Source organism: Phaethon aethereus (genome assembly GCF_964289735.1).
Source record: "Phaethon aethereus genome assembly, chromosome: 2".
Taxonomy (NCBI): domain Eukaryota; kingdom Metazoa; phylum Chordata; class Aves; order Phaethontiformes; family Phaethontidae; genus Phaethon; species Phaethon aethereus.
This window is the reverse complement of record NC_138582.1, coordinates 121,775,521-121,788,964: the sequence shown is the minus strand read 5'-3', so window position 1 is coordinate 121,788,964 and position 13,444 is coordinate 121,775,521. Positions and strand designations below refer to the sequence as shown.

General features: G+C 43.1%; 2 protein-coding genes across 2 annotated transcripts in view; one reads left to right on the top strand and one right to left on the bottom strand.

Annotated features, from left to right (window-relative positions):
• Positions 1–2,440, top strand: part of ULK4 (unc-51 like kinase 4) — a gene marked incomplete at its 3' end in the record, with an annotated part of 257,242 nt that extends 254,802 nt beyond the window's left edge. Inside the window, exon 36 of the mRNA XM_081996301.1 lies at positions 2,356–2,440. Coding sequence (XP_081852427.1) covers positions 2,356–2,440 — 85 coding nt within the window. The remainder of the gene's footprint in view (positions 1–2,355) is intronic.
• Positions 2,441–5,349: 2,909 nt separating this feature from the next.
• Positions 5,350–12,182, bottom strand: CTNNB1 (catenin beta 1; the record flags this gene model as incomplete). Its single annotated transcript, XM_082015215.1, has 13 exons — positions 11,960–12,182; positions 11,569–11,822; positions 11,241–11,479; positions 10,955–11,156; positions 10,485–10,629; positions 9,923–10,026; positions 9,493–9,831; positions 9,086–9,244; positions 8,078–8,197; positions 7,775–7,925; positions 7,562–7,683; positions 6,316–6,376; positions 5,350–5,558 (listed from the first exon to the last, which is right to left on the bottom strand). The coding sequence occupies exons 1-13, from the start codon at positions 12,177–12,179 to the stop codon at positions 5,350–5,352; spliced, it is 2,325 nt and encodes a 774-aa protein (XP_081871341.1). The 5' UTR covers positions 12,180–12,182.
• Positions 12,183–13,444: the final 1,262 nt, after the last annotated feature.

The window sequence follows — 13,444 nt, the reverse complement described above, 5'->3', positions numbered from 1 at the left end:
CTCTCATTCAGAGCTCGCTGGCGTTTCTGCCGCTGTGGCAGCGTGCTTTGATCCGCAGCTGCGGCGCTGCACAGTCCAGCTCAATGTGTGTGCGTGGGCCTTTTTCTTTTTTTTTTAATATATTATTTTATTCCAAACACACGGCCTTTATAACCGGATAGTGGTCAGTGGTTCTTGGCGGAGAGGGCTAGATGCACAGTGCGATGTTTGTGCCCGGTGTTAAAGTAATTGTGCTTGGTGCACTTGCAAGCTGATTACTTTCAAATGCGCAGCTGAAGAACAGAACTGCTTTTGTTTAAGAATACCTGCGGCTTCTCCAAGAAGGCAGGAGACTTAGGGGAATGCCATGGCCTCCTCTGTGAGAACAGAGGTGCTAGTCCCAACAAGTTGGCCAAACCCCGGCTCATCTCCCATAGACTTTCCTTCATCTAATCCCCCTTGGACATATGAATGAATGAATTACTGTTCTCTGCCCCTCAAAACAAGTTTTACACTCCTGCCATGGGCTATTAGGCTGCATGTCACTCCCGGTTGAACTAAAATTCATAGAGAAATTGTTGTTCATACATCAGTTTTTGAAACACTAAGATAATCTTTTCAGTGCTCCTTGTGCTCCCAAAAGCAGGCTTTATATGGGTCAGTTGTTTGACTCCTCGACGTCATGGCAGTGTGTACCCTGTGTTGGACGGAAAAGGGGATGTGGGCAGATGTGGAGACGAAATGCTGGGACGTGGTGAGCGTAAGGAGATGAACGCCGAGGACTAACCAAACCTGTTGAGAACAGTCTGCACCCCTCTCGCATACTCAGCTGCTGACTCACAGGTTTTTGTATGACACACTAAATTATCTAACTAAAATAAAAGGTCAGCTCTCCCCAAGGGAGACCCTGGCACCACCGCTGAAGATGACAGTGGGGAAAGACGGGGTTTTCTTCTTTTAGAACTAGTTTTCACTCTATTTTGTAGCATTTCAGCATTAGATGCACTAGACAGCCCAGTCGCTTAGAGTCTGCTTTTCTGGTTTCCTGTAATTGTCTGTTATCTATACATTTCTGTACTCAGAAAACCACATACTAGAGAGCCCCATATAAACAGCACTCACTCATATTTGACACAAGATGCTCAGTAAACCAAATTCTAGCTGATGCCAGCGACGAGTGTTTTGATGCATTAGGGTAAGCCAAGTTCCTCTGCTGTGCCGAGCAGGAACAGGAGAGCCCCCGACAGCTCACGGATTTCATTTCCCCTCCTCCCCTTCTTTAGGGAACACATGTCCCTATCCATTTGCCTCCAGAGGAAACTGAGAGGGATTCAGCCCGGATCTTGGGCTGTGATGGAATCAGACATGGATAAATTGGCAACGGGCGGGCGGGAGAAGCCTGGGGTTAGCAAGATTTATCAGGTTTAGCTGAATGGCCATTTTGTTTATGGAGGTTATGGATGTTCTGACATCTCCCGAGATTCCCTCATGTGGCATCTTTCCCAAAATATTCCTTGTGACCTAATAAACTTGTTCTCCTCACCCGTACTTCGAACCCAGTTAAGAAGCCTCTCCGCATCTCCTGCAGAATTGGAAGCGTTTGAGAGAAGGCTACAACCAAAATCCTGGATCTAAGCCGTCCTCTGAGTAGTCTAAACTCCCAGGCCCTTCCACCCACACGTTATTGCTGGGTTGAAGTGACTGAGGAGTGTTTTTGGTTTGCCCATTTTTCACAGACAGGTTTCTAATCTTTCGCTCTGCCTGTGCGGCAGAAGGAGGGTACCAGCCAAGCAGCCAGGTGCCGAGAGAGGGGCACTGCTTGGGTTGCAGGCTGCTCTCGGTGCTCTCCCGCTGCCGTGTAGCAGCCATGGATTGCCAAACTCTTATCCCTGCGATGCATCCCGGGCTAGTCAGCACAGGCAGTTTTAAGAGTGACACATAACCAACCCATTCTGCTCAGTAGCTACGTGGAGTCAAATCTATGCTTTAAATTGCGAGATTGTAGCCATTTATTTTTCAGTGAAGACAGTTGCCAAGACAAATTTGTTTCAGATAACTACATTTTCTGGTTTAAACTGCTGCTCATTAAGACATGGGCTTACATAGTGTGGACTGATCATGTGGTGTTCCTGGCTAAGCTCTGCAGGTAGGTAGCAGATACTGTGAGTTTGAGCTGAAATTCATTTTTGCACAAGGTTTGCTAGAGGGCAGAATCACCAGTTGCATGTTACTGCTTAACAGAAAAGCGGGGTATACAGTGCAGTTAGTTAATAGCTGTTATGACTTTTCCAGCACAGATACAAGGCAAATGTGGAATTTGATCCATGAGTTTTCCCCTGAGAATGTCTAATAGATATTACTGGTTTTAATTCCTAGCTCTCACGCTGATGTTGCTGTTGCTTCCTTGGCATTTGAAATTCTGAGCGTGGTGGGACATGAAAGTATCAAGGCTACCAAGTGAACCGTTTTTGGCCGGCGTATGTGAGCTGCTCAGCACCTCAGTCCTGCAGGAACATCTTCGAATGAGCAGAGCAGACCAGACCTAACTAACTAATTTATCAAGCTGAGCTGTAGCTGTGTGTGGGCATGTGCATGAATTTGGGAGGCTTCAGGAAGGGAAACTGGGCTGGGGGGCAGCTGTGTTTGTTTTTTTACACCCTTGTAAAGATTAATCCTTGGTTACTACTCTACCTTGCTGGCATTATGTGATGTAGCTCAAGTATTTGACAGCCAGAGTTTGGAAAGTGTAAATTAAATAAATAGTGTAGTTATTTCACAAAATAGACATAAAGTGTCCCACTATTTTTAAGCTGCTGTTAGAAATGTTAATTTATCTTTTTGACCAGGTGAATGCCTTGGCTGTTCATCTTAAGAGGCCACCTCATGCCTATGACTGGCACTAGACAATACCTTTTTATCAAGACAGACAATATTCTTCATCTCACACAACCAGAACCAACCTCTGGGATCACATGGAGGCTGTGCGGGTATGTGATAGATCTTTTCAGGTTTTTACGCAGAAGCAAGGGGTTTTTTGTGAGAGTCTGTACCCCTCTGTTGCCTAGCACTGTGCTGCACTGCACAAGCTGCACTGGTGGAGTGTCATTCTCAGCTGCCAACGCTCCTGGCTGGAACACCCCTCTGGAAACAGGTTAGATTAGATAGATGATGAGCCTAGCAGTTTGTCCTTTATCCCCAGTAGAAGTTGATAACCTAGGCAGGGTCCTCTAGCGCTAGCAGATGCCACAGTGTGTAAAGAATTAAATTCTTCTTCTCCCCAAGTGCTTGAGTGAGCATAGCAGGGCAAAGTGTGGTACTACAACCACTTCGTCCTTAGCATTTGTCTGTCTTTCAAAGCAGCAACTGGAGGTTCTTGCCACACCTACCAACCACACACAGGTGCCTTATTGAGAGTTGCTGCTACAAGCCAGCCCCATTCTCCAGAGTAGTGGAGGCAAGCAAACAGCACTAGGTAAACAAACTGATTTCACCTTGTAACTCATACAGGAATGAGTTTTTCCCCATTTTTAGTAACTCCAGCTTGTAATTCCAGTTGTTAGGCTATAAAAAGATAGTGATATTTAAAGTAATGGACAAAAACAAGTAGTAGCTATTATTTGATAAAGTATTTTATAGCAATGTCTTCTAGCAGCAGCATGGCTGAGAGGAACAGGCAGGGCAGTTGCCATGCCTTTGCTCTACACACAAAAGCAGGGCAGTCTGGGCTGCAGTTTCTCTCAGCATCTCAGGCTCCTAACTTGGGCCATGTTCCCTTGCAGCCCAGACCCTCTGCTCCTCTGTGCCAGCAAGCACTTGCTCTTGACCAAGGCTGGCAACAGCTGTGGAGAGTCTATGCATTAACTAGCAGTTTAAGAACCACTTTCCCCATTTCCAACCAGACTGGTGCTGACACTTACATAACTGAAGACACCTGAAACTGGGGTTTAAGCTACTGAACCAGGTGACAGTTTGTAAGTAAAGGCTCTTCCTCTGACCCTGGTGACAGTGCACAACTAAGGAGAGTTGAAGCAAGACATTGTTCTCACTTTTTGAAACCCAGGTGTAACTGCCTCACATCTGGCTTGACCTGCCCCATGCTGAGGAACCTGCCAACACAAGGGAAGAATACTGCCTCAGAGGAGCACTGTAGGAAGCCTTTTGCTTTAGGGTGCTGAAGGGTAACTAGGCCTTTGTGGGTTCTTGACTTCCTCCTCTGAAGAACTCCAGCACAATTTTCAGAAAACTTGTTAATGCACAAATAGACTTTATGAGCTGAAATAATTTGACACAGAGTGAATTAAAAGTTTACTTTAATTTTGAACCATTTTATAACTGCATTTTTCTCATGAAGCATCTGTGTCACAGCAGGCTACAATAACTTTGGGATAAAAGGCAACTGGTAAACTGTCCAATACAAGGTTCCAAATAAACAGTTCTTACTGGCCCCTACCCAGACATATCCCAGATAAAGTTTTTGATCAAAAACATGAAATAGATCCACCTGCTTATTTTAAGCATATTAAAAAGGAAACTAATTGGACCATTTCTATTTGTCTAGTTTTTTATACAAAAAGGCTACACAATGTTACACTTTATTCAGAATACAGTTAGAGCGATTATGAATTAGTGTTCTACACCTTTACTCAATCCTTAAAAATTAGAAACTGCTGTAGCATATTCACTATAACTTAATACTACGAGAGACTTTTAAAAAAACTAACAACAATTACTGCAAAAAGAAAGGCTACTTCCAAAGCAAGCAAAGTCAGTACCATTACAGAGATTTAAAAAAAATAATAAATTTTTAACAAGCAAGGCTAGGGTTTGATAAATTCCATCTTGCAATTCATTCTTGTGCATTCTTCGTTTCTTGAATCACTCCCAAAATCCATTTGTATTATTACTCCTCGACCAAAAAGGACCAGAACAAAAAGTTTACTTCAATTGTTCCCATAGGAAACTCAGCTTGGTTAGTGTGTCAGGCACTTTCTGAGATACTAGCCCACCCCTCGAGCCCTCTCAGCAACTCTACAGGCCAATCGATGCAAGTTCATTCAGATGATACAGCTGCAAAGAGGAAAAAAAACCAGAGGTGTCAGTGTTCCTGAGTAAAGGGCTGTTTTAACACATTAAGACTGCATGAAGCCAGTGCACAAGACATTACAGTTAATTACTTCCACACTTCACAGCAGAAGTCAGTTTGGAGTGTACTGATCATGTGTTTCCAGAGCATTTATTCACTATTCTGGCACCCTGGGACCCAACTGAGCCAATCCCTCCCTGCCAACCAAGGCCTCAGTCCAGTCATCTGGTTTTCTCATTTTGTTTGTTTTGAAATTCAAGGTTGGAGCTTCTTACCTAAAGGATGATTTACAGGTCAGTATCGAACCAGGCCAACTGATTACTGTCACCTGGAGGCAGCCCATCCATAAGGTCCTGGGCATGGCCAAGATCTGGCAGACCATCAACTGGGTAGTCAGCACCAGGGTGGTGGCCACCCATTTCATGTTCCATCATAGGGTCCATACCCAAGGCATCCTGACCGTATCCGCCAGAGTGGAAAGAACGGTAGCTAGGATCTAAGAAAGTTAAAGGTGGCAGAGGGAAAAAAGGCATAATGTTAACAGATGTTAGATGCATCAGAAGCTGCAAGTATCAGTGTGTGAGAAGATCTTTGTAGCCATCTATTTTTTTTTCCCTAGTTCAGCCAAGTTCAAAACAATCTGTTGCCTGCCCTTAATGGCTATTCCATTGTTCAAAACAGCCTTCCAGTATGATTCTGCAGACAAAGCACACTGCAGTGAGAAGCACGAGCGGATTCCAGCCAAGCCATTAGTCTGCACAATCAACAGTACTAAAATTCAACAATACTGCAGCAAAACCAGGCTCCAAGACTGTAGACTTGCTTCTGAAAGACTAGTCAAAAATAGCTTAGAATCCTTAGGGATAGGCTTGCATTCAAGTCTATAGACACTTAGACACCAATACATTCAATACCAGCTTTTTTGTTCTAAAGAAGAACTGCACTATTGGAATTGTCAAGTCCATTTGTAAAGAATGTAAAAGATTTCTGGAAACAACAGCTCAGCAGGAGATTCTCCCACAAGCCTCAGACAAGAGACACTAGTTTTGCACATTCATATGGCTCCCATTTTGGTGCTGCCAGTGGTGTTGCAGAAACTGGTTATTTGAACTGGCAGTTCCTCATGTGCTTGTCAGTTTGCAACATCTTGCTGAAGAGTAATTCACTCTTCACTCATTTGCAGTTCTCCTTTAAAATCTATGACTTGACTTCATCCAACTTCAGTTTAGTCAAGGGGAACAGAGGAGACATACCATCTGGGCGGTATCCAAGCGGTTCTCCCTGGGCACCAATATCAAGTCCAAGGTCTGCTGTCTAGGTGTACACAAAAAGTTACAAAACAGTTTTAGCATCAGGTCTTTAGGCCAGCATTAGCAATTCTGAGTTTAAAAAGTTCCAAAGCATGCCCCAGATGCCTTTTTAGCAACTCTTCTGCAGTGAAGACTGCAGCATTGTACTTCTGTGAACGTGAAATGCCTTTTTATCTAGGCATCTGCATCCAGTATATAACAGCCAGATACAGGCTTAGGAATCCAGAGATCACTGGAAGGAGGGTTCTGTTTGGGAATGAAAAAGATGGGGCAGGTCCAGGAACACTCCTCCTCAGGTACACCTGCCCAACTCTTGCATGTCATCTGTTTAGAGATTCCCAAGCCAGCAATAGAGCTTTTAAGAGTTCTGAATGGACATCTCCCAGCTTGTCCAATTACAGAAGTAACTGCCCATCTGTAGTGCAACTGCATAACTCCAGTCTCAATGAGATTCCATTTTAGCTTTTTTTCACATTACTGCAGTAGATATAGATTTTAGGAAAACAGAAAAGCACTAAAATAGTACAAATCAAAAGCTACTGTCCTTCCTTTATTAAATACATACAAGATGAGACAAACTAGGCTCCTGAATCTTAAGAATCTGAGGGAAGACAGACTTAGTGAAACCTTCCCTCTACACTGTGCACACAGTTCAGCCTCATTTCACTGTGCAGCCCTTCAAGCATGAAGAAAAGCAACATGTGATAATCCACCTGCAAACATTCAAGTCTGAAAGTTCAGTTCTAGAGAGAACACAGGTTGCATCCCCACCCCAAGATTATTAGTCCTACGTCATTTGCTTGAGACAAGCCTCACAGTATGTTTTATGTTTATGCTTTCCCTCATGCCTCAGTTTTTACACTGGAGTTCATTAGGTTCTGACAAGCAGCACAGAAACATACAAAGTTCTTCTATACAGCTTTGCACACTAACAAATATAGTGAGAAGCATAAACAACTTTAGCAGCTGTAGAGAATGGATTCTTCCTATCTTAAAGGGCAGAGGCAGCTCTAAGGCTGCTTGCCACAGGTTTGCCGAACCCAAACATGTAGAGAGAGTAAAGAAGGTGCAGCCACATGTAAAGCTGGGCCTGTATCACTGATGGCATCTACACTTTGCTCCTGGAAGGAGGGAGGACTTAGAAGTAAGGTCTCCCCAAGGAACCATTAATACAAGAGACACGACTCACCTCGTTCCAGGCCATTGGCTCAGTCCGGAAGAGAGAGCTTGTCAATTCAACCGAAAGTCGCTTCTTGTAGTCTTGTGGTTTGTCCTCAGACATTCTGAACAGAACTGCAGCTGCATACGTTGCTGTCACAAGGAAGAGTGATTTTAGTACAGGTCAAGTCTTCTAGCAGCTTTTCTAACACAAATACAATACATATCTTTTAAGTTCACTTACCAACACCCTCATTCCTAGAATGAAGCAGTTCTGTTAAAGGGGCAGTTGCACCTTCAGCTTCAATTGCTTCAGCTGCTTCCTTGTCTTGAGCCAGTTCACAAAGTACACCTGCAGCTACTCTCTGGATATTTTCAATGGGAGAGTACAACAACTGCAACCAGAACACAAGGGTTTCTTTAGGTCTTCTACTTGAAACAAGCTCTTCAGCACAATCTCACTTAGCAGTTCTACCAAGGAAGCGTAAGAGCCATTTTACTAGTTTTCCTGGTATGTACGATAGCATTGTCCTGAGCTCTTACTTACCTGCACAAATAGTGGAATGGTATTTAGACCCCTGATTACAATTCGATTATGAACATCACGTGCAAGAATATGCAGGGCTCCAGTGCAGCCCTCAACAATTTCTTCCATACGCACACCCTCCTAGTTAGAGAAAGAAAAAGCATTTTTTGAAGTTGAGATATTACATGCTATCTTCAAAAATGACTGTCAAAAAGCTGATCAGCCTTGTCAACAAACCAACCAAACTTGTGCCCTGCACATACCCCGCTTCCCCCAGCAGAGCTAATAGCCACTATCTACTGCTGGCCTTCAAACTTAACATCCCTGCTAAGAGTCAGGCCAGTGAAGCATCTCAGTGGAACATCTCCCAGTGTTCTCATTTTATTTCAGTTCATTATGAACTTCATGTCTGACAACACTGGCTCTTTTTCCCCAAGCTGGATTAGCTTGGCCGTTTACTACAGTGGTAACAAAGAGGCCCCTTCCTGCCTCTGCAAGTATTAACTACACTCCTGTAGTAGTAGGTGCTGCTTCCATTTGCCCATGCTGAGGCAACTTCCCGTTTGTTAAACAGAGCAAAAAAAACCTGAGACTGGTCTTGCCACACTGACCTGGCACCTGAACAGGTAACAAGTATGGAGCCTGTATATCTCAGTACTTTTACAGCTCTAAGCACCCTTGAAAATACACAGTAAGCGTGACAGCATTATTAAACCCATAGAAGGATGGGGCAGTTCTGGTTTCCTGGTAGAGAACTACCCTTGCCAGAGTAGGCAAAACCAGTATTTCTGATCTATAGCCTTCAGAATTAAGTGTTCAAGAGGTTCTTAGTAATGTTTTGGCATTCTTTAAGAAAAACTTCAGGTCTGCCATGACAGAACTATCAACATGCCAAAAGCAACATGAATTAGAGCAAGTGATAAGACAACAGCTATTTAGACCAAACAATACATGGCTGGGGCACACTGACAAACAAGGAGTTTTAGAGACAAGTTTTACACATAACTTCAGTTAGTGGTGGCCACTTACCACAAACTGCTGTTGTGTTCCACCCATAGAAGTACGTCGCTGGGTATCTTGATGTGCTCTAACCAGCAACTGAACTAGCCTTGGAATAGCACCTTGTTCACGCAGCGGGGCATGATTTGCAGGACAGAGCGCCAGGTTGCGGATCAAACCGACAGTAGCCTACAGTTAAGAAAAGGGGTGGGGAATAAAAAAACATGATGGGTGTGCTTGCTGCTAGCAATTTTTTTTAAATCAGCTGATCGCAAATGCTTAAGTCTCTCAGAGACAACACTAAGCTGCTCAATTGAAGCAACTTTCCCATCAGCCAAATTACATTCCCTAACAACCTGGAGACAGTATTTCACAGTTGAAGTTACATTAAAAAAAGCACCAGTTTTGAGCACTGAAAGCTGTTAACTATTATTTACCTTGATCAAAGGCCAGTGTGATGGTGGGTGCAACAGTTTAACCACCACTGGGAGTCCGTAATGGAGACGTACTGCATTTTGAGCCATCTCAGCTTCTTGATGTCTGCTGGTGAGGTGACGGAGCGCACAAATAGCGGGTTCTGTGATGTCTTCCCTATCTCCAGCCCGAAGAACTGTGCGCACAAGAGCCTCAATGCCACCAACTTGGCACACCATCATCTTGTTCTTGTAATTGTTGCAGGTAAGGTTAGAAAGGATGCCAGCAGCACAAGTCACAACATTAATATCATCTGATCCTAAAAGCTGAACAAGAGTTCCTAGAAGGCCTTCCATGCCCTCCTGCAAAAAAGAGAAGAGAAAAGTTTAGTTTATCTCCTCTTCCACTATGTTGGCTTTTGATATTGATCCCTTAGAAAAAAAAAACATTTACCTGCTTTGTTGCAGCATCTGACAGATTTCTCAGAGTCCAGAGACAGTTCTGGACAAGACGCTGGCTTGGATCTGTGAGGTGGAGTCCCAAAGCTTGCATCCCACCTAGAATATGGTACAGATTTGACATCATTACTCAGATGCTCGTCTTGTGAACAGTCAGGTTCTTCTCCTCCTTGCAGTCTGAGTGCGTATCTCACAAGCTTCTGGATCTTTCTTGGCATTACTATTGTAACATAGCTAGGCCCTAACCCTTCATCACATAGATAAAAACTCCAAGATTCTCTTTGTGACACTGGGCCTTTTAAACATATGCATATTTTAAGGGGACCATTCCGACAATGCTCAGGCACTAAGCCACCCACCTAAGAACATAGCAGACTTACTTAAAACAGACTGCCTTTTAAACTTCCGTATACTAAAGGCCTCCATAACTAGTTATGGACTGAAAGACCAATCCAAGTTCAATTTTTGATGTTGACAATTTCTGTTCTTGTGTGGAATATACTGATCCTGAAGTACTGTATAGTTTTAAGTTACCATGGGTACAAGGTACTACTTACCAGCCTCAACAATAGCAGGTTTGTTGCTGGAGCAGACTGACAACACCTTCAGCACCCTACTTGTGGTCCACAATAGTTTCTCGTAAGTATAGGTCCTCATTATGTTTACTAGTGCCTGGGGTCCACCACTTGCCAGAATAATCAGCTGAAAGACAGCAAAAATAACATTTATCTGTCACTTCCTGTGCATGTCAGTAGGTAGTAATTGTTGCTGGCTTACATCCATCATCAGTTACAGATCTCTAACTGCTCACATCTGCTTGGCATGGTCTGTAGGTTTTGCAGTCTCACCAAAGCATGACAGCATTTCCACAAATTCCTGTGTCCCTCACCCCTAGCAAGGTCAGGACTGACTGGCAAAAGCCTGACATGGCTGAAGGTTCAGAATAAGGAGTTCAGTACACAGGAACCATTAGGCCATTCATAGCAAGCTTGCTCATTTTAAGTGCTTCAATAGCAGAGGCACTTACCTTACTTTCTTGATTGCCATACGCTAAAATCTGAAGGCAGTCTGTTGTGATGGCCAAGAATTTGACATTTGTCTTGTTGAGCAAGGCAACCATTTTCTGCAGCCCACCAGCTAGACGGACAGCCATTTTGGCTCCTTCCTGATGTAAGAGGAGATTGTGAAGAGTTGTAATAGCATAGAACAGCACAGAGTCCACTGGAGACCTACAGAAGGAAAACCACTCATCAGTACCAGCACCTACCAGTGCCAACTGAAAACCACAAGTACCATCTTAGTAGTCCACATACCCAAGCATTTTAACCAAAGCAGGGATGCCTCCCGATTTGAAGATTGCCAACAAGCCTTCACGGTGATGTGACAGATTGTGCAGTGTACCTGCAGTACAACGGGCTGTTTCCACATCATTTGTATTTTGCATGGTACGTACAATAGCAGATACCATTTGAGGAGATCTCATAATAGCATGGCGAGACGCTTCCTTTTTGGATAACTGATGAACCATAACTGCAGCCTTGTTCACCACCACCTAGGGAAATATTTGAAGAAAGCTTTTACTTTTAAGGTCACTGAAGAAGCCCCACAAGCAAGCTACACTGAAGCAAAGAAAATGCTTACCTGGTCCTCATCATTCAAGAGTTTGGTCAGTTCTGGGATTGCACGAGTTGCAAGTTCAGCATCATCTTGGTAGTTTATCAAATTAACAACAGCATGTTTTAACATCTGGGATGGTTCAGCCAGGCGTTGCACATTAGTTGGATGAGCAGCATCAAATTGCGTGGATGGGATTTGCATTCCTTCATCCAGTGTTTCAGGGAACATAGCTGCACGCACTCTCTGAGCTCTAGTCATTGCATACTGGCCATCAATATCTGAAAAACAAGGTAAGTCATTACCTTGAACTAGGAATAAAAAATTCATCTCCTAGATCGGTAATAATTCAGTATTTAGTTTTCTGTATTGTTAAGCTGCATGTCTAAGCAAACCAGTGTAACAGAAAAGGCCTTACCAGCAACTTGCTCCTGGGTAAAGGACTGAGAGAATCCCTGCTCCCACTCGTACAGCACTTGTGTCGTGTCCACATCTTCCTCTTCAGGATTTCCCTTGCCACTCAAGGAGGGAGCAGTTGTTGTGGCACCAGAATGGATACCAGAATCCAGGTATGATTGTTGCTGCCAATGACTGACTGCTGCTTTTCTGTCTGGTTCCATTGCCATATCCAACTCCATCAAGTCAGCTGTAAGAAATCATTGTTGAACAATTAAGTTTAGTTCAATTACTCCAGCATGTATTAATTCTTGAAGAGATGACAGATTTGAAACGAAAATAAACTGTTAAGAGGTAACACTGCAAGTGAGACAGCAGTTTTAAACTGAGGCTTTACATCAAACCAGTAGAGACATCTATAAACCCAACTAACAGGCAGAGCAATCACTGCTATTCTGACTGTCTTAAAGTTCTTTTTTCCACATACTATGATTATGTACTTGACTGTACTTAAGCAACCCAAAATGCTTACGATGACAAACTTGTTTGCAGGTTTGAGTTCCAGTATAAGAAATTAATTTCTTTAGAAGAGCAGAAATTAAGTCACTTGGATTGAATAAAGTTAAAAAGGCAAGTAAGGAGCCAGTTTAACTGCTCCTTATTAGAATTACTAGAGTCTAACAACAGAAATTGTAATGCATTATATACCTTGGGTTGCCATGTTCCTTGTTGTGCTCCCAGAACTCTTTCCTGCTACCTTTCAGAAACCCTAAAAAAAAGCAAGGTTAGAACCTATTAGATACTGATCAGAGCTAGTAAGACAGCATTTCATATTAAAACACTAGAATCACAAACTAAGACTTCACACATCTTGCCATTTCATTACTACAGTGAGTATATTCAAATGCTAATTAGCAAACCCCCATGGACAGAGATGCAAAAGAATGAGACTTATCACCTAGACTTCTTCTGGCAGACTATGTAAGATATTCTCCTCTTAAAGCTGCAAGAGAAAAAGAATTGAAGACTGACCATGATAAAGTTATTTTTACTTCTCTATTCTTGCATAAGATGAAGTCCAGACATTAAATTCCATAGCTTGGACATGCTACAAAGACAAGGTTTAAATGCCAGACTTTCTTATTTCCCCTCAAAGGCAACAACTCTTAAGATACTAACAAAACTGCTTGATACAGGGCTACAACACAGATTTTCTCAGGGAAAGCTGAAATGACCAAGTTGCTATTACTTCAGTGGTACAAAGACTACCTAAAATCTCCTCCTTTACTCCTTTCCTGTACCACAAGAAGAAAGCTTTCTTCCTACACAAAATACTCGTCCTTGAAGTCAAAGCTGGAAATTGAGCCAGCCTTATAAACAAATGCTCTCCTTTAGCTGCACACATTAAGTCAAACTCACTTTTTTTTGCCCAGAAACCCAAAATAATTGGGGGCAGGAGGCTGAAATATGATCAAATGCCCTATCAAAATCTTCAGTATTGCATCTA